A 23,507-nucleotide genomic window follows, 5' to 3' on the forward strand; every position below is an offset into this window, starting at 1 on the left:
TGGCCTGGTCATAGATTTATACAAATTTTTGTTCATCTTTGACACAATTTTATATATTCATTTTTACCATAGTATTTATTCTAATTTTAATAAACCAATATTACCCTTCATCCTAACCTCTAATCCTGGTATAATTCAATTTTGCTTTTTCCTCCCTAAATTTGAACCCCTAAATTTAAATTCTCACAACATAATACAAGTCCCAATTATTTGCTTAAATTCCCTTATTCTGATCACAAAACCAATTAAGTATAGATCTTAACTCAGATGTTCCAACTATTACAATCTTATATATTAAGCTTATTTATATTTCTGAATCTTGTTTCAATCCTTAAACATCCATACATGTTACCATTACTTCATATTAACTTAATTAATTCATTATTACCATTCAATACCTTCCAAATATCACAATTTTTTTATCAGTTCATTTTTTAATTTACATTTTCATAGATCTTAAATTCAATTTTCAATTACTTCATCAAATATTTATATTCTTATTTTAAAAGTATTCCAATTGTTATACTTTCCCTAATAGATTTCTTCCTCCTTCTTGAAGGAAAGTTTCTCCCCCCAACCCCCACCCACTCTTTAGCTCTGCTTTCTAGATGCAGCAGTGGTTTTTCTATTTTGAGATTTAGAACACAGAAAATAATTAAATTGCACTGCAATCAGATGCTGCAAGCAAATGAGCTCTCAACCATAAGCACCATGTAATTTGGTAAAGGCAAGGCCTTAACTAGTAGACCTGTGGGAGGGAACAGAGATCTGGGGTGTTATAAAAGAACACACATACCCGTTCCCACCCTCAGTTTGCAAACAATTGCAATTGATAACAAATGGAAACTCTATTTTAACCATTCTTTTGGGAAACTAACCCAGTACAGTTTTATGTATCCAAGATAAGAATTTAATAAGGACATTTTCTACTGACACAGAACCATTTGAAAACACTCTTGATTTTCCTCCCATCTAGAAAACAGCCAATAGGCCAGATTTTATTTTTAAACCATACATATTTTTAGACTTAATAGTAATGTGGTTCTATGACTACTTAATGTAAACTGCTAGTTTTTTAAAGTAAATGTAATGTTTTGAAGTGCAGCGTAACTTCAGATCCAAGAAGTCCAATTGATAGCTAGAGGCTACAGTACTGCCAAATTGTAGATAATTTCCCACTTGTTTGTTTGGAGCAGTTCACTTTGGACACAACCTATGTTGTTGTGCACTGATGAAAAAAATTAGGTCAGCCAGGAGTCAAAATAATACTTTAACAGTAAATTGTACTAAATAAACTATTTTCCTTCTTGTAGAAGAATTTCCAATCCAAAATTAACACTAGTAGATTTAATAATATTTTAAGACTATTCCTGACACCAGCTTCCAAAGGACTAAACTTTAGTGGCAGATATAATGTGTGAGGTTTGCCTGGATTGCATGTATTATCGATGTAGTACAATCCTTTTCTTTACAAAAAACCCCCATCAATTTGAACTAAGAAACAAATAACCTACAGTTCTTTTAAATTGCTTCAAATTTAGTCAAAATACAGTTCAGCACTTTGATTGTATTTCAGTGTGAGAACTAAGCATATGATAAGCAATAAAACTTCAGAATACCTGGAACTTCCGGTTTGGCGTTGCAGCGATGCAGACGGGGAAATAGCGGGCTCTCATGAGCCCCATGAAAACCCCGGCTGACGAACCGCCGCCGATGGGTCTTCGGACCAAACCCGTCTTGCAGGGATGGGGGAAGAAGAGGGGCGCCTCGGTCGGCCGAGAGGAACAGGCAAGTTCCTCGGAGGCCAGAGGGAACCCTCTGAGTTGGTGGGGGGGCGGTAGCCATGGCGGCTGCCACGAAGCCTCAACAAACCGGGAAAAGAATTGTGCAGGAGGAAAAAAGAAAGAATGAGGTACTTCGAAGCTGGATAAGTTACACCAACCCTGGCGGGAAACAACACTTTTACCAATAAGACCCCCAGCTTTAAATAGCGGCTGTAGATTTGTGGGGCATGAAGATCTGGCAAAGTAATAAGAGGAGACAAAGACCCATTAAGGAATCTGCCTTGGTACAGGCTGACTTGGTAGAATTGATTATTAATATACTAGAAAATTGGGTTTTACTTTAAATTGGAATTGATTTGATCCTTGGAAAAAGAAAAAAGCGATAACTATGGATTTAACACCTTTAAAAGTTAAAAGAAGAGAGACAAATGGATGGTTATATAATGGATACAAAATGGAGATTAAATATGCTGGAAATCAGCCAAACAATAGCTGGAGGTATGGAGGAGAATATGCTGGAAATCAGCCAAAACAAAATATGCTGGAAATCAGCCAAAAAATAGGTGGAGATATGGAGGAGATTATGCTGGATATCAGCTAAAATAAAATATGCTGGAAGTCAGCCAAATAAATAGTTGGAGATATAGAGGAGAATATGTTGGATAATACCTAAAATAATACGGGGTGGAAAAGAATATGTTGGAAGACAACTAAAATGAAGCAAAATGAATATGAGATGAATCTGTGTAAATTGAAATGTGTATTAGATGACAAATTTAAGAAAATTAAGTGTAATTGTTAAAGTTTAAGATTTAAAGATTTGATGAAATGGGTCTACAGATTAAGGAATATAGATAAAATTTTGATTTATAAATTGAAATAAAAATAGAGTTGTACATATTTGGGAACTAAGATTTGTGGTGATAAAATAGTAAGGTAAACATTTAGATCAAGATGTTAGAATATTTTTTAAAATTTGTGCTTTTGATTTTAATGTTAAAAGATGTAAGGGAGGGAATTAAGCTAGATAGAATTATGATTTATAATTGGATATAAAAAATGAGTAGAGCTTATTTGGAAATTAAGATTTTGGTGATATAATAGACTGGTTTAGATTGAGATGTTAGAATTTGTGTTAAAAACGTTTGTTTTGATTTTTAATTTTAAAAGATGTAATGGGGAAATTGGGAATAGAGCTTGTTAAAGGAATGTAAGCGATTGTACCTATCTATGACCGGATCAAGACTTTGTTCTTAAAAGATACATTTTATGTTTGAAAAAAAATAAAAAACTATTTTTCAAAAAACAACAACTTCAGAATAGCTAATTATATTACACTGTCCTGTGCACGGCAATTTTTGAAGGCACAGAAATAAGATAATGTCCTATGTGTATAAAAATAGCAACTATCTTTGTACATCATGCTGACTTGGGGATCAGCATCCCTTCTGGCCACCTGGTGCTACAGTATATAACACATTCAATTGTTGATGGTTTAACCTCCTCCCCATTAAAAGCTGAAATCTTGCAAAAATTTGTGTGACTGCCAAACTGTTAGGAGTTTTTGGCATTCCTATGAGAAATTTAGTAATTTTTATTATGCATTTTTATGTATCATGTTAAGTGGAAAACAAATTAAGGACATTAGCATGATGTGATCCAGATATTAAGAATGTGGTGCCTGATCATTTAGACAGGATATATGTTGTTATTATTGGAGCTCTAATAAATATATACAGTGTGTCATCTTTGAAAATGGATATTATCAACATCAAAAAAATAGTCATATCCTTGTGAATCTCTGTTTGGCATTCACTAATTATTATGTTGAGAATTGTTAAATAATCTCCATTTGTGCAACAAGACCATAGGATTCTGAAAGAACTCTTTTCTTCATCAACTTAATAGATTTATTGTCATTTCTGTTAAAGGTAGTCTGCTCGAGTAACCATTAGCTACTAGACTCTTGCTGCAGAGCAGAGTCTTAATTTTGTTTTAAATTCTTTAGTAGAACATTCCACTGTTCCTTTTCCTGTCCAAGAGAGGCTGGGATATACTTGTGACTACAATATTTACTCTGAAATGACTAACAAGAATTAGCCACATCAACCCAATCTCACATATTCCTCCTCCCTTCATCTCCTCCATCATGGCCCATCTCATAGATTGGGTCCACATTAAATGACAAGCTATATTTTAGTGTGATGTTCCATACTCGAAAAATCAGGTATAGGCTCCTAACAGATAGCCTGAAATAATGGTATCAAAACCTGTCTCTCTAGCTTTTCCCATTGCTATTAATGATATTGCTTCTGTCTGGTTTCTTTTCTAAATATTTTTACAGAAACGTGGATACATAGCATGCAGAAGAGCAAAATGTCAGAAGTCATCTTTATTTCTAAGAATGCTTTGTCAGGGGAGGGGGGGCATACAAATGGGATTAGTACCATTCTTAGAACATAAAAATGGTGGGTAGCTGCATCCTAATGCTGTTTTGAAGTGTTCCTGCTAGCCCAGAAGAAAAAATAAGCTAGAGCTTGTAGAAAGTTTGCCAGAGAAGATGACAAAGCACATGATCATCCATTATGCTTTCTGGTAAACTGTAATTTATACCTGCTTCACATCCACCATGTGAAGGCAGCTAAAATACTTTTAAAATCATTAATATGCCCATTGACTTATCAAAGTCAAGAACCTCTGTGCCAACATCCAACTTGCGTACACTCTGCCCCATAAATTACGCTTCATAAATGCTCATGTTTTATATTCCTATCTCATTTCCAAACCTTGCTTTAAAAAAAATACCAAGTTTAGGAATAAATTTCCTGGTTGGTTTTAAGAAAGTAAATTGGTGCAGTCTTCTAATTTATTTTTCTGAGAGCAGCATTTTTAGATTACTGCATAAATCAGTGAAGCTCTAGGTGATAATGAAGTGATTAAAACAACAGCCTGTCTTCTGCTCATTTTTTTACAATGTTTTAATGGATGATCTTGCCCAGCTACAATTTTATCTACCAGTTGAAGTCATAGTGTATGATGTTGTTTATTGCTGTGGTCCACAGTGAAACTATGATGATGGCAGCTGTCACATCAGAGAAAACTTGAGTCTAGATGCCTGAACTGGATTGGAGCATTAAGCAAGGGAAGAGTTGGCTCCTGATATTAGCAAAGAGACAATCAAGCAATTTGCACTGAAGCATCTATCTCAGAGTGGTACCCATCAGTTGTTTCCTAGGTATCTTATTAGCTCCTGAAGCATATCTTGCCTGCTGTAACTCTTCAGAGACAATTCACCATTTTGCTTATTTGAAATATCAGACAGGTTGGGCAGCACATAAGAAAACTTGCATTTACTGGGTAACACTTGACTTCTGTTCTGGAAATTATTGGGTTTTTTTAATTAATTTTAAGCATTGCTTCCAGAATGGATTAAACCCAGTTGTTTTCTATTAAATGTTCTTATAGAAGAAATATTTTCTTTAGCCCTGCCAAGATTTGTGATGAACAATTGTAACTGCTGCTTGCCATCTATCACTATATTAGAACCATTGATTGCCTCCAGCCATGAGCTGGTTCAACGTCATCACAGATTATACCAACTGGTCAATAAATTGTGAGCTTATTTGATCCATATTGTCATACATCCCATGTTCCATTAGTCTGTTTTTAATAAGGCCTTTTCCCTCCTGAGCCTGATTTATAAAGTGGGGCCTGCTTATAAGACCGGTATGCATCATTGGAACCATCATCCAGATTTGAAGCAGCATCACGCAAAAAATTTTGGATGAATGACAAAAGGATACCTGATATACTTGTCCTTGGTGGTTCATTCAAGAGAGGTTCTTGTATCCCACTGGTTCCTGGAGTGCACTTGGCACTTTGGCTTCCTGTAGCCCAATCATAATTAGCTGGATCTTTGTGAGTGTAGTTAGGTGTCCTGGCATTTATCTTACAAGAAGCTTCCCTTGTTTTTTCTAGTATGTGCTGCTGCATCATTTTCAGAGCCATTCCAAAAATGTCTTTTGCATGCAGGTCTAGAAACCGGGGCTTTTCTGAACCACTATCAGACCCTGAAGTTGCAGTCTTGTTCTCACCACTCATGGGAGTGTGTACATTGCTGTTGCTGCCTTCCAATTTGTCCTTGATCTCCTGGCATGCCTTTTGAACAAGTAGGGAGCAAAGTTTATTGACATAAGAAGGATCTTTTGAGTTTCCTTTGTGGCTGGTGGTCAGCCTATCAGCTGATATGGTATAAGCCTGATTTTTACAAGTTCCACTTGCTGGTGTCAATCCGTACTGAAATCCAGTTGCATATTTTTGAAGATCATTGCTTATCCAGCTCACAACATTGAGTTGTTCAGAAGAACCTTGCTTGAAAAGGCAAACTGCACCTTCTACATTGTTGGGATTACTCTTGTCATTATTTTTTATTACAATAACTTCTCTTTCCTCCAGACTACCCAAATCAAGTTGGTTGTATCCTCTTTCATTTTTATCCTTTATATTTAAACTGGGCACATCTATAAAACTGACCATTTTACAGTGTAGCTCTTTGTGTCCTTTAGGGCTGTAGTGACTTACTTTACAGACCTCTGCCTTACTGTGTAACCAGTCGATGTTTTGAGCCATCTTTGATGTGTTAAGATGGAGCTGCACTCAGGGCCATAGAGTGGTAGTGTCCTAGTTAAGCAGCTTTGATCTTGCCAGACTCAAGGTGTTGCCTCCTCTCTTAGCTTCCCATGCTTTTGTACTGGCAGATGAGATGTTCAATTGTGTAGACAAAAGGGTTTCTATGGGAGCAATGACATCATAAAGTGTAAGTTATCAGCAAGCAAATGTACATTTGTATGGTACTTTTAAGTTCTTGAAAAAGGAAAGGCATATTTTTTCTCATAGACAAATATTAAATTGCTTTGGGAGGATTATTTATCATTCCACATTTCAGAACCACAACCATTATAGAACCATATATTTGGGGAATTCAAAAGACTTTTAATTCTGCCATAGGTTTATTCTGCAGAAAAGCCTGTTCAAAACTGTACTGGGATGGAGGTGATCTCCAATATAAAGCTGAAAATTACATGCTTCTATTCTGAATTCATTATTTAGCCAGACCTGTCATCACTGATTCTTTATTGGGAAAACTGGATTACATGTAAATATGGTGGATAATTAAGTTTGACTGATCCTGTTTTAGATCCCAGGGTAGCAATTCTTTGGAAAGCAAATAGAAAGGTCCTGTTTATTTATAATGATTGCAGCATGTTATGAAATTTAAATTATCATCATTAATGTCTGTAAACATTGTTATACAAAACTGACGAAAGAATATTATTAAATATCTTTGCTAAGTAAACTAGAATATTTCCTAAAACATTGATTTCTTAAACTAAATTTTTGCTTAAAAGTGAACATTTGTTAGGTGTGGCTTCTTCCATCTCATGAAAATTGCTGTTTCTCCCCGTTCTCCTTTCTTCCAATTTTTTACAGCAGCATAAATCTATTAATCTTTCTCATTAATTTGACCATTTCTGTAGTAATCTTAATTAACTGGATGTCCTTCCGATATATTAAGACTACAATTTCTAAATTTGATCTTTGGCTGTAATGATAGAAAATAGGGAAATAGGGAATTTGTAGCCCAAGCCATCTGAAATTGCCTAAAAATATTAAAACCTAGCCCTATGATTTAAAATTGTCCTAATTTATGTGTTTTAAACAGCAGTCTCCAACCTTTGCAGCTTGGCAGCCCAGCTGGTGGGGGAGAGGGGAACCAGGTCACACAAGCAGCAGGCCGGCACGCATGTATATAGCTCAACTTGCACCAGTCAAGCTGCACGCATATGCATACCAACCCACCAGTCATGTGGCCAGTTCTGAATAGACCATGGCCCCGTAGTGGACCACAGTCCAGGGGTTGGGGACCCCTGTTTTAACATATATTTATAGTCCTTTATTTTAGAAAGCTCTTCTTTGGGGGGGGGGGTTGTTTGAAAAACTCACTTTGTTCTTTATTTTGGTCATTTAAGTTTATCATACAAATGATACCACTAAATGCACAATATTTTGCATTCACATCAAAAATATGGAAATTGAATTGTCCTTTTAAAATTTATATGTACTGTTTAATTAGATTTTCATTATAATATACATTTTTGTACAGTTTTTCTTGGTTTTGCTGTTTAATTTCCTTTTGTAAAGCAAGTTATAAACAACTTTTTTTATCTTTATGAACCACTTTCAGACTTCACCCTTTTTGAAATTTGTCCTTTCCCCCCCCCCCAAGAAAATATGGTAACCGTAGTTACATTATTATGAAATATAGATGACAGGAAGTATAGAGTTAGAGTTAAAAAGGAGTTTAAAGATCACAGTCCAATCTCTTTTGGTTCCACTAGACTAGAGATTCTCTGTCAGATGATTATCCAGATTCTGTTGCAAAACAATTTTGGTCAAAAAGAGCTCATTGCTTCATGTAGTAGCTTGTCAGACTGTCTGACAGCTCATATCATCGAAGTTTCTCTATGTATCTAGTCTGAATCTGTTTCCTTGTAGTTTTAATCTGTTGGTTCTAGTCCTATCGTCTGAATATAGATCCTTTCCCTCTTTGTGAGAGAAAGGTATTTGAAGACGGCTTTCTTCTCTCTCCTCTAGGCAAATTATGAGTGGATTCTGTCAGCATTTCTCAAAGGTGTTGTTTTTTAAACCTCTTAACAATTCTCATAGCTCTCCTAAACACTCTCCAATTTGTCATTTCCAGACTGTTTTTGTATTTCAAGCAAGGTCTGACCAAAGATCTAACAAAGTAGAACAGCTATTGCTCACCCACCCGCCCTTTTTTTGGACTTTGTGTCCTTGTTAATACAGTCAAAAATAACATTTGCCTTTTGAGCAACTGCATCATACTGCCGGATCATGTTTAGCATGGTTGATAGACATCTGGGTAGATATAACACTTGCATGTCTGCTACTGCCAACCCCGCATCCTCAAATTATGCAGATGTATAACCTCTACATTTCTCTCTGTTAAATTCCACCCACATTCTTTTCAATTTATAGTTCATCCTTTCTCTTTCTCTTCACAAAAATATTTTGTCTTTTTTCTTTTTTTTCTCCCTCTCCTATTTTCTTATCCACCCCCCCACTACCTCCCATAGCTTTCTTCCTGTTATCTGAATGGCACATGTTTTGAAAAAAATATCCTCAGCATTATTGCAATATGAAAAATACTTCCTGTAAGTGGAAAAATTCTCGGAGATACCAATGCATTCTTACAAGTTCCTGGCTTATCGCTGCTTCTGGTTTCCTTAGTATAAACATTAATTAGAAGCCTCATTGGCAGATAGCAAAAAAAATGTAAAGCAGACATGAATACAGTTGTGGGTTTCATTATGATAAGGCAGGAAAATTGGTAACAGAAATAGCATTGGAGCAGAATATTCTTACAATGGCTGTTCACTGGCTGAAGTGCCATTTTGACTTGATTAAAAATATAGCTCACTTTCAAAACACTATAATAAATTCTTCCCTATGGTCACAGCCTATCACAGAACAAAATGAACCTAGACCAGTGATGGCTAACCTTTTCAGCACTGAATGCTGAAAGCACGTGTGCGCGAAAGTGCGTGTGCACATGCACACTCATAATGTAATGCTCACATGGCCCCCGTGCGCCCCGCATATGCACGCATAACCCCCCTGGCATGCACCCTGCCACCACGCATGCATGTGTGACCCCCGTGTGCATCCTGCCACCATGCATGCACACACACATCCCTGTGCCCCCTGTGCATGCATGTGCAACCCCCGCGCATACATGGCAGAGACCCAAAACCAGCTGGCCATCGGGAGGCACTTGCACATGCGCGGCGGAGCTGAGCTGAGGCAACGAGTCACATGCCTGCAGAGGGGGCTCTGCATGCCACCTGTGGCACGTGTGCCATAGGTTTGCCATCACGGACCTAGACCATTGAGATTGATGGTTGGTGGCACTAACTTAAGGTGACCAGATTTTAACATTGGTAAAGAGGGACACCATTGACCGGGGGGGGGCGCTAGTCAAAAATAACTTTTTCAGCCCTCTGAGTAGTCCATGTGCACAAAAGGACTACCTAGAGGGCTGAAAAAAGTGATTTCTGACAGGTCCTCGCACTTTTGACCGGTCTTCGCACTTATGACTGGTCATCATTTATGCCCATTGTAGCATTCTTAACAACCGTGTCACTCATTTCACAACTGCTTCTCTTCACTATGGTGACAAGATAGGGCAAAAACGTAAAATGTGAGGACAGTCGTAAGTTCGAGGACTGGTCAAAAGTGCGAGGACCAGCCAAAAATAACTTTTTCAGCCCTCTGAGTAGTCCATATGAATAAAGGATACAGCAATAAAGAGGGATGAAGGAAGGGAAGGGAAATTAGAGTAGGAGTGAGGGTAAGAGAGGGAGGAAGAAAGGAGGAGAAGGAGAAAGGAAGTAGGGAGGAGAAGAAGGGGGGGAAGAGAAAGTAAGAAGGAAAGAAAAGAGAGAGGTGGTAGGTTTGAGGAGAAAGATTGCTGTACAATAAAAAAGATGAAAGGGAAGAAAGCCAACCCCAAACAAATATAAAGATATTAAGATAAAGAATGAATTGTTAAACTTTAAAGAATAAAAGAGAACAAATATGAATAGCAATAATTAGAAACACACATACAAACATACAATGTATTTTCTTTGAACAGAGTATTTGGCCAGTTCACAAATTTAAACAGTGTTTAGTCATTTCAATTAAATTTAAAATTTCTATATTTCCTTTTTGCCATATTTATTCCTCATCTATTTTTTAAAAAAACCAATATTACCCTTCATCCTCATCTCTAATCTTAATCAAATTCAATTTTTCCCTTCCATTCTATATTATACCCCTTCCCATTGTCATCTATTTTTATATCCATCCTCACATTGGTTAATTATGTAATATTACAGTTGTTTAATATAAATTCAACATTTTAATATAAATCAATTAGTTATATAACTATCTTTTTTGTATATTAATCAATATGAACATGAATATTCCAATTATTTCCATGCAATCCAATTTCTTACAAATTAATTAATTATATTTACCATTAATAATAAACCAAATAATTTCCCCCATATATTCCTCCAAACCACAACTTAACCATTTCTGCTTTCAACACAATATACAATTAATAGTATCTCAATTATTACAATTCCCTAGTTAAATAGAGCTTTTTTCCTTTTGTGTTTTAAAATCTTGAACCTCCTCTTTTGGCCCTAAATTTCCCATTGTTTGCAGTTTTGCACCTACCTTTTTTGGTGAGGAAAAAGAAAAAGAAAAAGAAATCTCTCTCTGCCTCATTTTGTCACATTGCAGCAAAGACCCTGCTTTACTTTCAGTTTCGCTTTTTCAGCATAGCTAGGGGAAAAAAACATTTGCTCCAGCAATTTACCTCTTTGCAGCTAGCTAGCAACAGAGCCCTCCGCAAAACAGCTGAGAGCAAATCAGCTGACAGTCGGGAGGCTGATCAAATCAACTTATGGTAATTAACCTATGCTGAAGCTGAAAGGGGCTGTTTTTTCTATTTTTGCAGGCACCAGTCTACTCATTTGTTTTCTTTTAACACTGATCAGCTGTAGGGCGGCCCTTTGAAGCCCCGCGGCAAGAATTTAAACAATTTTTCCCTCTAGCCATCAGCTGGGACTCAGCAATAGATTGGGAATGGGCGGGGTAAGCGAACGGGGACCAGTGATCCAACAGAGGCAGAGGGTGAGGGTGAGTGAAAACCATATATTCCCTTCCCGTTCTCCCGCCGTTCCCTAGCTTGTTGTGCATTCTTTCCAAAAATCGGGACTTTTTTAAAACGCCGCGGGACGCGGGACAAATTGTTAAAAATCGGGACTGTCCTGCCAAAAGTGGGACATCTGGTCACCTTACCTAACTTGGTTTTAGATTGTAGCCATATATCTATATAGTAATAGTCATTATTTAGAATAAGCAAAAAATCCCCCACTCATATATTGTTTTCTTTCACTTCAGATTGTTTTCAAGAGATATGGCCTGGAAAGGATGATAATATGGATACATGAGGTTTTATGGAAAGTTTGTTAATTAAATGATCCCCACATAACTCTACTATATTGCTTTTAATCTGTGATCCTTACACAATTTATTATCAAAGACTCTGTTTTGGGGGGACCAACAGACATTTAATTATTATTTTTAAAATACAGGGAACATAGTAACACAACTATAGTATTTAGTCTAATATTGCTTTATGGATGTCTCTAGTAATAAAATTTAGCTTGTGAAATCTGGTCAAATTCTTTATATTAAGCCCACTTCACATAAAATTGCCTTCCTCTTCAAAAAGCTGTTTTTTAAGTAGGACCAACTCTGGCTTTGAGGAAGCCCTTATTTAAATATCTTGTGGTGGGCCTCTCTTCCACTGATGAGTCTTGTTGGGCTTGTTTAATGGTAATGGGCAACAATTCATTTAGCAGCACTAGGTTTCTTGGTTTTAGCAACCGTTAACTTCTTGGGACTCTTCTTAACTGTCAAATGGTAAATTTTTGTGGCCTGTTGCAGCAATTTCTCAATATCTTAGCTGGGTTATGGGGTGAGAGCAAATAACCAGAATGGTCCTAAAGCAAGTTCCATACAGCATTCTTTATGACAATTTGTTTATTTGTCATATTTATACTTACCATAACCATAAGACACTCCCTTTGTTTAATTATTTGAATCAGTGGTGGGCTCCAAATTTTTTAACAACCAGTTCTCTACCCTAATAACTGGCTGGGTGGGGTCATGTGACAGTGGGCGTGGCCAACTCTACATCACTAGTGTGGGTGGTCTATATGGGACAGGCAGGGTTGGGGAGGAAATCCAGGGGTCTCTGGTGGGGAAGCAGGAGGAAAGAAAGATCTAATCTGTTTGTTTGTGTGTGTGTGCGTGCGTGCGCGCGCGCATGTGTGTGTGTATGTGAGAGAGAGAGAGAGATACTGCGTCAAGCTAGACTGGGAAAGCTGGCTGCGAGAGGAAGAGAAGCCAGGTAAGCCTGACCCAGACGCTTCCGGGTCCCCTCATCCCAGAAGCAGCAACCTCGCACTGTCCCCTCTCTGCTAGCCCCCTTCTTTGCACGGGATCGCCCAACAGCAGAGAGGGAGAGGGAGAAGGGAGCAGTGGTGGCAGCTAGCATTGAGGGGAGAGTGCCACACAGAAACGGGAGCACCCAGAAACGCCACCCCCTTCTCCCTCTCCCTCTCCCTCTCTACTGCTGGGCGATCTCATGCAAAGAAGGGTGCTAGCAAAGTGGGGAAGAGTGCAAGGTTGCTGCTTCTGGGACAAGGGGACCCAGAACACTCTGGGTCCAACTCACCCAGCTTCTCTTCCTCTCACAGCCAACTTTTTCAGGCCATTTTCAGGCTGTTTTTTGGGTCAATTTCCAGGCTGTTTTTCAGGCCAATTTCAGGCCTTTTTTGGGCCGTTTTCAGGGCCAATTTTGGCTGAGAAAATGGCCTTTTGGGGGGCGTTTTCAGGCCTTTTTTCAGGCCACTTTTGGCTGGAAAAACGGTCTGAACAAAGGCCTGTTTTGGGACATTTTTGGGCCATTTTCTGGGTGTTTTTCGGGCTGTTTTCAGCTGGGAAAAATGGCCGGAAAATGTCATGTTTTTTGGGCATTGTTGGACCGATTTTGGCTGGAAAAACAGCCTGAAAAAAGGCCTGTTTTGGGGGCATTTTTCAGGCCAATTTTCGGGCAGATTTTGGCAGGAAAAACAGCTTGAAAACAGCCCGAAAAATGGGTAGGGACAGGGTCAGCCAGTGGTCCGATTTGCTGCTTCTCCAAACCGCACAGAATTGGAACAACATGTTCAGGTGAACCGGTCCGAACCGGCAGCAACCCACCTCTGGTTTGAATCCTTGCTCCTTTCCTGGGGTTAAGATTCTCTTCTTCTTTTGCTGGACTGCTGTGTTGGGGTAACAATTATTTTTTGTTGTGTACATGTTGGAATGACTTGATTGCCATCTCTTGGTCTTTTCCCCACTCCAGATGCTAGAAATCATCTGAGTGGAATCTTCATAGGCCAGATCCTGGCATCAGTTTCTGGGTCATGCATTCCCACTGTACGTTCTCTGCTTTGAATTCTTTAATTTTCTTTGCATGTTCTTTTTTACTGTGGTTTAGCATGACATTCACCCTAAAGCTGACTTGTGTCTCATTTAATGACATGAGGTAGTCAGCAATAGAATTGTAACATCAATTTAGTTTATTTCAGATCTAAGTTATACTTTCTAGAAGGCTGATTAACTCAGATATCAAACCATAGTTGCGAAGCTGACTTGCAAAAACCTAGTGGTAAAATAGTTGCTTGCTATTAAATTTGTATTCACATAAAGCACATGAAGGATTTTGGGTTAATTTCAAGAGTTTGTTATATTATGAACACAGATTGAATAAACAAAGTTGTGAAACTAAGTAAAACGGAAATAAAAATGAAGAGTCATCATGATCTATAAAGGTAGTCCCCAACTTATGACCATTCATTCAGTGACTGTTCAAAGTTACCGTGGCACTGAACAGTCTTATAATCGGTCTTCAAAGTTACAATCATTGTAGTAGTCACATGAACAAAATTTGGGCCTGTAGCAGCCCACCCTCACTTACAATCACATGGTCACTTCAACTCCCCCCTCTTTTTTCTCATCTGTATGTCCTTTTGATCTCCCTACTTCACCTTCGCTTTTTCCCAACACCTGCTCACAAGACCTGCGGAAGATGGCTTTCATGTGTCCAGCAGCTTCCTAGCAAAAGGACAGGGCAAGCCCGCCACTTCAGCAGTGAGAGCAAGAAGACAGCAAAGGTCAGCTCGGGTGGCAGAGCACAGGGAAACAGGGGCCTTAGAGTTTAGAGTGATGAGGGTGGCTGGGACTGGGACTTAATGCCCACACCTGCAAAGTATGAATAGAAGTCAAAGCTTCTGTTCTCTAAACAACGCACCAGAGAAGATACAAGAAAAGATTTGTTGATCTAGTATTTATAGTTTAGCATTCTATTAGCGGCCACTGTGCATAGAAAACACTTAAATAGGCTATGCTCATTTAGTAAAAACTAAAATTATAAATACGTTATTTCATTATAGAAACAAATATCAGAAAAACCCAAGCAGCCTTAGAATATTTGCTTAATCTAAACAGCCACAAAGAAGTAAACCAAAAGTAAGGGACACATGTTTTCTTTTTTTAAAAAAAATCCACATTTCTGTGTTTGTTAAAACTAAATCGACCATTAAAGCAACCTAATTATGTTCAAGTATATGGAAGCATCCTTTTAGTATTTTATTTCATTTTTAATATGGAAAGTCATTTAAGATATTGTATATCAGTAAAACACCATTACTGTTGTGAAAAGTACTACTTGATGCTTGTTTTTCAATCTTTGATGGTTTTACTCAAAATCCAATCCCTTGTTTAAATGGCAGTTATAAAACTTCTTTAAAGAAAAAATAAATAAAACATTCTATCTCTAGTACATTCTATGGATAGGTTGACATTTACTTTTGACATGTAATTTTTCAGAGTCTGCTGGGACAAATGTGGAAAAGCTTATGAAGAAGCAGCCCAAATCTATGTTCTACTTCCAGTATACTAATTATGCTTATGTATTGGATAAATTATGTTTTTAATATCTGTGTAAGACAAAAATAGCATATCTATTCCTTAACCTCCTGTCAGAATCTTTTTTCTCAATGTACTCTCTGTCTTTTTCTTTTATTAATATAGGGATCCTTTAAGAATTCAGCAGTTACAGAACCAAATCCGGCTGGAAAAAGAAGCAGACCAGTGGTGTCATCAGAAGCAAGCTAGTTCCCTCCAGAATCTTCCCTTGTCCCCAACTTTTCTCCCTCCATCTTCATTCCAAGAACTTGAGTCCAGCCACTGTCCTTCGCCTGTGCAAATGAATGTTCTCAATTCTCATTCTGCTCCTGCCATGCAGACATCCAGTTCTTTCAACTATGCCCGTCCTAAACAATTTATTGCTGCACAAAATATTAGCCCTGCTTCAAGCTACGTAACACAGCCATCTGGCTCTTCCACATCTAATCTTCCATCCCCAATGTCTCCAACTGCTTCTCAGAAGCAGTTTGGTAAAACATCTGCCCCTCCTTTTTCTCAGACATTTGCTCCTGAGGAAGAGTATCCATGGTCTCCTTCCCCACCTCCTCCCCCTCCCCCTGTTTTTAGTCCTTCATCTACTTTTTCAGTGGCAGATTCCTTTCCACTGCCACCACCTCCACCTCCTCTCCCAGCTTCTGTCCCCTCACCTTCCCACAGTTTTTCTCCAACATCCAGATTGTCCAGCTCTAGTCAGTCTCCATCAGCCTTTCTCAGCTCCATGCTACCATCTCAGCCACCTTCAATGTCAGTTAATGCACTAGGACTTCCCAAAAGTGTTACACCATCGTAAGTATGAACATTTGGTGAACTTCTCAAAAATAGTTTTTCTTATTTATTCTTAATTTTGAAAGGCATGAATTTATTGTATGTATAAAACCTAAATAATTGTATATTTTACAGAAGAAGAGTAGGAAATGTTTTTCATAATTTTTCATTAGGAAAATTCTACCTTTCTTTCTTTCTTTCTTTCTTTCTTTCTTTCTTTCTTTCTTTCTTTCTTTCTTTCTTTCTTTCTTCATTTACTCATTCAATTTATATGTCGGCCCTCTCCAAAGACCCAGGGCAGCTCATAATACACTCAAAAAATCACTATAAAAACACTTAAAAATTAAAAACATTAAAGACATTAAAACCCATTCACACCATTCATGGCCGGATGTCGTCAGATCGCAAAGCGAGATCAACGGCCCCAGGCCTGCCGGAAAAGCCAGGTCTTCACCGCTTTTCGGAAGGCCAATAGGGTGGGGATGGTCCGGACCTCAGGAGGTAACTGGTTCCAGAGAGCTGGGGCAGCCACAGAGAAGGCCCTCCCCCACGGGCCCGCCAGAATTTGATTTACAAGATTGATAATTCATATTTTTCTTATACAGGTCTGATTTTATCTCATTCTCAATTATCCAAAATATAATAGTCAAGATTTCTAATAATTTAATATTCTGTATCTTGTGCATCAGGTATATGAAAGTTTCATTTGAAGAGACAGAAACGTTTGTTATTGTGAACTGAGCTCTTTGATGATGATTAGTTCAGCTTCATTGCTTGAAACCCCCTTTTTCAAAAAGTCTTTACCTCTATGATAATCTAACTGGAATACTATACCATATATAACTTATTTTCAGTGCAAATCCTTTGGCAGAATAGATCTACATGGAAACATTTGCTTTAGTTTGTTGTATTTCTCTACTGCTAAATTTATTCCTAAATCTGTCTATCACCTTAAAGATCCTCATGTCAGTACTGACTAACATTTTATGATTTATTCATTTTAAGACGACTTTGGTTCTTAGGTTACCTCATTTTAATTATTTGACATTTGTTTAAATTTTTGGTTCCTGCTCCTTTTTTTTTTAATGAAAGGGGAGCAAGAAAAGTGATCCCTTGTAGCATGATCAAAAGGTTTCTTCTCTTTGATAGTCCTCAAAGTTTTTTTTAAAAAAACTCTGTTTAGTCCCATTAATTCTATGATCTTCTCCATACTACTAAGATAAGATAAGGGGGTATGAGAAAAGGATTACATTTTATGCAATTTTTGAACAAGATATTTTTATGCCTAATATGCTCTTGTTTGTGTGTGTGTGCACGCGCACCTGTGTGTGTACCTGCAAGTCAGTGTTTACTTCTAGCAACTCCTGGTCTCTGAACTTTTCTTGGAAAGATTTCAGAAGTGCTTTGTCACTGCTTTCTTCCTAGTGTTGAGAGAGAAAGCTACTGGCCCAAGATCACCCAGTAGGCTTTATGTCTATGGCAGAACTAGAACTCATGATCTGCTGTTTTCTAGTGCTTTAATCACTGTACCAAACTGAGTCTCCTTCTATATGCCTTAAATTTCCTTTTAAAAGTCCACTTTTATTAAACATACTGTACAAAACTGTTTTTCACTATATGGTCCATTTCCATATTACGTTTTGTAAGAACAGTTTCTTATAATAGATTTTATTCTTATATTATTTTCCAAGTTTTTTTTCCATTTGTCTTGAGATATAGTCATATGACTATGATTTAATAAAGAAGACAGCACGTTACAAAGTATAAGCTTTGAAAAATGCATCATTTTTCACCACTTCTATTCTGCTATTGTACTTCAATACAATATAAGGGTTTTTTTACCATTTGGCAGTCCTGTACAATAACATTCCAAACTGGAAAGTAATTAGTTTGAAACAATTTAATCAGGTTCTTCGTAATTATATTTTTATTTCATTTTAATTCATATTGTTTTAGATTTTGAATGACCCTCTAGTTTATACGATGTATACAAAGCATCCGAATGTAAATCACATGACCATGAGGATGCTGCAACGGTCGTAAGTGTGAAAAATGGTCATAAGTCACTTTTTTCAGTGCTGTTGTAATGGTCAAACGGTCACTAAATGAACTGTTATAAGTCGAGGACTATCTGTACTTTCATTTTATTGAGGTAATTTTTCAAGAAAAATGTCTCTCTTCTGCCATCCATTCATAATAAGCTATTATTGTTATAAATTGTTATAGTCAATTTGTCCTTTGAGTAAACAGGTGACTTTTATAGTAACTTTCAAATTATGTCTAAATCTACCACCAAGGGGGAAAAAAAACAGATATGAAAGGCAACATTATCAGTGTAAAATCAAGTTGGAGTATGGAGTTTAACTTGATACAGTTTGGAATGATAGTTGCAACCATTTAAAAAAATATACTGAAAATAAACTTTCATTAAATTATTCCATATCTGTCTAAATATTTATTTACTTATTTATTAGATTTTTATCCTGCATTTATTACTATATAACTAACTCAAAGCTGCAAACATACCTAATATTTCTTCCTCTTCTTCTTTTCCGCACAACAATCTTGTGAGGTGGGTTGAGCAGAGAAAGAGTGCCTGGCCCGAGGTCACCCAGCTAGCTTTCATGCTGAAACTGAGATTAGAACTCACAGTTTCCTGGTTTCTTGGCCAGCATCTTAACCACTACACAAGACTGGTTCTTGAATATAATATTAATACAATCAAATATTGATTTCCATATATTCCAAATCCTGCCTTGAAGATGTTATTGTTCCTTTCCTCCCTTTTTTCTAATATATGAGAGTATGCACTGAGGGATGAGAAATGTTATCCTATAGGCAATTGCTACTGAAACTCAACAGCTGCCAAGTCATAACAATAACAAGAAGAACAACAACAACAATATGCTGATTCCTACAGACTCTGGGTGGCTTACCATACAAATATAAAACAATAAAAGCAGTTAAGAACATACAATCCCACAGGCAGTCTGGGTTAAAATAATCATAACAATAACAAACTAAACAGGTCCCACAAACTCATCAACCCCAAGCCTTGGGACCAAAGCCTTAAATCCTTTTTGGAACCCCAAGAGAGAGGCTGTTTTCTGTATCTCTTGTGGTCAGGATAGGGGTGGTGGATGCTGTTCCAGAGGGCAGAAGCTACAGTAGAGAAGGCATAACCCCTCAGTTCCATAAGATGACAACATTTAATGAAAGGAATCTGGAACATACCCACTTTGCCAGAGTCGCACAGTTGATGAGCACTCAGGCCTTGGCACACAACTGCATTGTCTGGGCAGGGGGCAGACTTGACAGGCTGTAGTAGATCTGTGACAAGCTATCCAGACAGGCAAGCGGGCAACTTTTCTCCAGGAAGGCTCCCATACCTTTTTAAAAATCCAGAAACAGCCTGCACAGAATTTGAGTAATTTAAAAGCACTAGTAATCAATTGCTTTGAGTACTTTTTAAAAGAGATAGGATTTGGATTATTTCTTCTGTTTCAGGTTATTCTTCTTATAGCCAGGATATTCTTAATTACTTCTGGATTTTTTTCTTTCCTTCAAGCTAATAATTAGCTAATAATTTAGTTTGCATTGAAGTTCTGATTTTTTGTTCCACAGTTAACCCGCTCAGTGAATCTGGATATACCTCATTAGAAAATATAATATGCTTTTTTAAAGATTACCTCCAAACACAAAATGTTTATTATCAGCCTATAATTTTGCCGGATTTCAAGATTTCATAATTACCCTTTCCCTTTTAAGTTATGTCTATTTTCATTTTAGCTATTACCTAGTCAAATTCAGATAATTAAAAACCTTGCATGCAAAATTACAACTAGCAGATTTTAGCTGCAAAAATTCAGATGACTACAGGATAGGAGTAAAGAATTAGAAATGTTCACCTTAAAACTAAAACTGATTTCAATTTTATTATTATATATACAGTATATTTCATTGTTTATAATCAGTTTGTGTATACACAAGGTAATATGATCTACTGTTTCTTCTGATTCTTTACAGAATCTCACTTTTTTTTTCAATTCTGACCTTGATTGCATTAGTTTGACTAGCTTAGTCTTAAGCAGCCAAAATATAATACTCATTAAAATAAAACGTTAGCACTCATTAAACTTAGAATTTCTCTGTACAGACCTGCCTATTTGTAAACTATTAGTGATTTATTTACAGGGGATTTCCAAAGAAATCAGGCAGAACTGCCAGAATTGCATCTGATGAAGAAATTCAGGGCACAAAAGATGCTGTTATCCAGGACCTGGAAAGAAAACTTCGTTTCAAGGAAGATCTCTTGAACAATGGCCAACCAGTATGTAGCTTGCTGTAATACTCTAAATAGTTTTCTTACTTTATGTACATTTGGAGAGAATTTAACTTTGAATTCATTTGGATTTCAATTTTATATGATACTGTATTCTTTTAAGAGCCTGGTGGTGCAGTGGACTAAACTACTGTTAAAGTAGTATTTAGCTGCCAGCTGCCTGCAATTACTGCGAGTTCAATTCTCACCAGGCTCAAGGTTGACTCAGCCTTCCATCCTTCCAAGGTAGGTAAAATGAGGACCTGGTTTGTGGGGGCAATAAGCTGACTTTGTATAAAATAGAACACCACTTAGGGGAGGCCGAAAGCCCTACTAAGCAGGTATATACAAAAGTATGAAGGCTATTGCTTAAAAGCATTGTAAGCCGCCCTGAGTTTCTGGAGAAGAGCGGCATATAAATCTAACTAATAAATAAATAAATAAATAAATAAATAAATAAATAAATAAATAAATAAATAAATAAATAAATAAATAAATAAATAAATAAATAAATAAATAAATAAATAAATATTATAGCTAATCTTGCATAGTAGTAGGAGACAGATTTTCAAATACAGAACTGAGTTGCAAGATCCAAACCGAAATATTCTCTATTGTGGTTTTCCATCATGCACCGAGATTCAGTGTAGAAGATATATGGGGCCCCAATCCTTATTTTGCACTCGGAAGTTTCCTCCACTTATGTGATGGAATCTTTCCTTCCAACTTATAATTACTAGATCCTGTAAATGTTGCCTCTGATTGGTCTATTTATGAATACGGTATGGATCTGATATATCTTTTTATATTACCACAGAATACTTACATTATATTTATCATTTTTTATTTAATCAATTTATTATTATTATTATTTTATTATTATTATTACTTTTTTATACATTATAATTATTTTATACATTATATTTTATACATTATAATTATAATTATACATTATACATTATTATAATTATTATATAATATAATATAATTATTATAATATAATATATATAATATAATTATATTATAATATAATATAATTATTAATAAAATAAATAATATAATTATAATATATTATAATTATAATAATTATACATTATTACTTTTCAGCGTAAAGATATAGACTAATAAGGAAATTTACTTTTGCTATTTAGCAGGATAAGGTGGGAAAAATATAAATGAGTACCAAGGAACACTTAGTTCTCAGGTCCATTCCTACTTTCTTAAAAGTGAAAGATTACTACATGGGCTTTCAACAAAAAGACAATAAATATGTTTAACACCTATGGAGGCTACAGGAATCAGGCATGTCTGTTGTATAAGGGGGAAAAAACAGTAAATTATATAGCCAGGAGATAGCTGGTATCCTTGTATGGTTCACAGGTAAGTACCGTTGAGTGAGTTTCTAGGGTCACTGCCAGCAATTAGAATTTCATGTTCTAAATTATAGCTGTAAATTTTGACAGTAGTTAATTGATCACCTGAAAAATTCATCTGAAATACTCATACTTGTTTTACTTTATATATTATAGTTTCAAAGTTCTATAAAGGGGAAATAAGACTTACAGTATGCTCCTTCCTGTCCTGCATTCCTCTTTTGGTGTCAATGCTTTTGCAAAATTTAGACTTTGTCAGTAAAAGTCACTAAGCAAGGGAATTGTTTTTATGGTATACATGTATTATTGCAAATACTATATAAAGCAATATAGAATTATTATACTAGAGTTTTGTATTTTTATCTTGAACAATAGCAATAGCAATAAGACTTATATACCCCTTCACAGTGCTTTACAGCCCTCTCTAAGCAGTTTACAGAGTCAGCATATTGCACCAACAATCTGGGTCCTCATTCTACCGACCTTGGAAGGATGGAAGGCTGAGTCAACTTTGAGCCAATGAGGCTCAAACTGCCGAATTGCTGGCAGTTGACAGTCAGCAGAATTAGCCTGCATTCTAATCACTATGCCACCACGGCTCTTTACTTTGTAGTAAGGAGGCAGAATACAAATCTCTTCAATATATGTGTAAAATATAAATATATAAAGCAAATATAAACCAACAAATGAGACTTCATTGCAGGATCTGGAACAATATGCGTTGTTCAGATCTGCAGATTACAACTGTCATGATTCTAAACCAGCATAGACAAAGCCTGCAATACAGCCTGCCTCAACTTGTAATCCTCTAGATGTGTTGAATTTCCAGCCAATATGGCCAAAGGCAAACCTGGATATGGCCAGGTTAAGGAAGGTTGTAACGAATCAGCTTCTTTGTCTAAGCTTAGAACAAGTTTGATCCAGAGGTTTCATTCCTCAGATAGAGACCTCTTCTCTAGCAAAAGAGCCTTGTGGATTCAGTGAATTGCCAACATGGGTTTTAGTTGTACAGTTAGCTTGGGAGTCATTGAATGTGCGCTGATTTGATGTAAATGGGTTTTCCTATTTGCTCTTGGCTGTAAGAATAAACTCTACCTCCTATCTTTATTCCAGAAAGAAAGCTACCATTTCCAAAAAACATTATTTTAAAACTGGTGTCTCTAGAATCTCCTTTTTGTCCCCAGATCTCTCTCTACTGTTAGTTAGTTTTTAGTTTAGTTTATTTGATTTGTATACCGCCCTACTCCCGAAGGACTCAGGGCGGTGAACAGCCAACAATAAAATACATAAATACACAAAATTTAAAAACCCGATAAAATCAAATTAAATTATTTGGCCCAGACAAATTAAAATACCCCAATAATTTAAAAACAGATTAAAATTTACATATTTAAAAAGGGAAGAGATTAGGCCAAGCCCGTTTGATGGAATAAAAAGGTCTTCACAGCATGGCGGAAGGAGCGCAGATCCGGGATCCTCCGTATCTCCGGGGGGAGCTCATTCCAGATGGTAGGTGCCCCCACAGAGAAGGCTCTCCCCCTAGGGGCCGCCAGTCGACACTGTTTGGCTGACGGCACCTGGAGGAGTCCC

The 23,507-nt window shown here is 36.8% G+C and overlaps 1 protein-coding gene across 6 annotated transcripts in view; it reads left to right on the top strand.

The window, feature by feature from the left end:
* PALLD (palladin, cytoskeletal associated protein) overlaps positions 1–23,507 on the top strand; it is a 531,380-nt gene that overhangs the window by 454,099 nt on the left and 53,774 nt on the right. For 4 of the 6 annotated variants that reach the window (XM_070948121.1, XM_070948115.1, XM_070948116.1 and 1 more), the window contains 2 exons: positions 15,564–16,244; positions 20,418–20,553. In XM_070948121.1, coding sequence (XP_070804222.1) covers positions 15,564–16,244; positions 20,418–20,553 — 817 coding nt within the window. The remainder of the gene's footprint in view (positions 1–15,563; positions 16,245–20,417; positions 20,554–23,507) is intronic. The other 2 variants (XM_070948117.1, XM_070948119.1) reach the window with 1 other exon arrangement.

The sequence above is a fragment of the Pituophis catenifer genome, unplaced genomic scaffold, assembly GCF_029215685.1.
Source record: "Pituophis catenifer annectens isolate HBS135680 unplaced genomic scaffold, rPitCat1.0.hap2 SCAF_8, whole genome shotgun sequence".
Lineage (NCBI taxonomy): Eukaryota > Metazoa > Chordata > Lepidosauria > Squamata > Colubridae > Pituophis > Pituophis catenifer.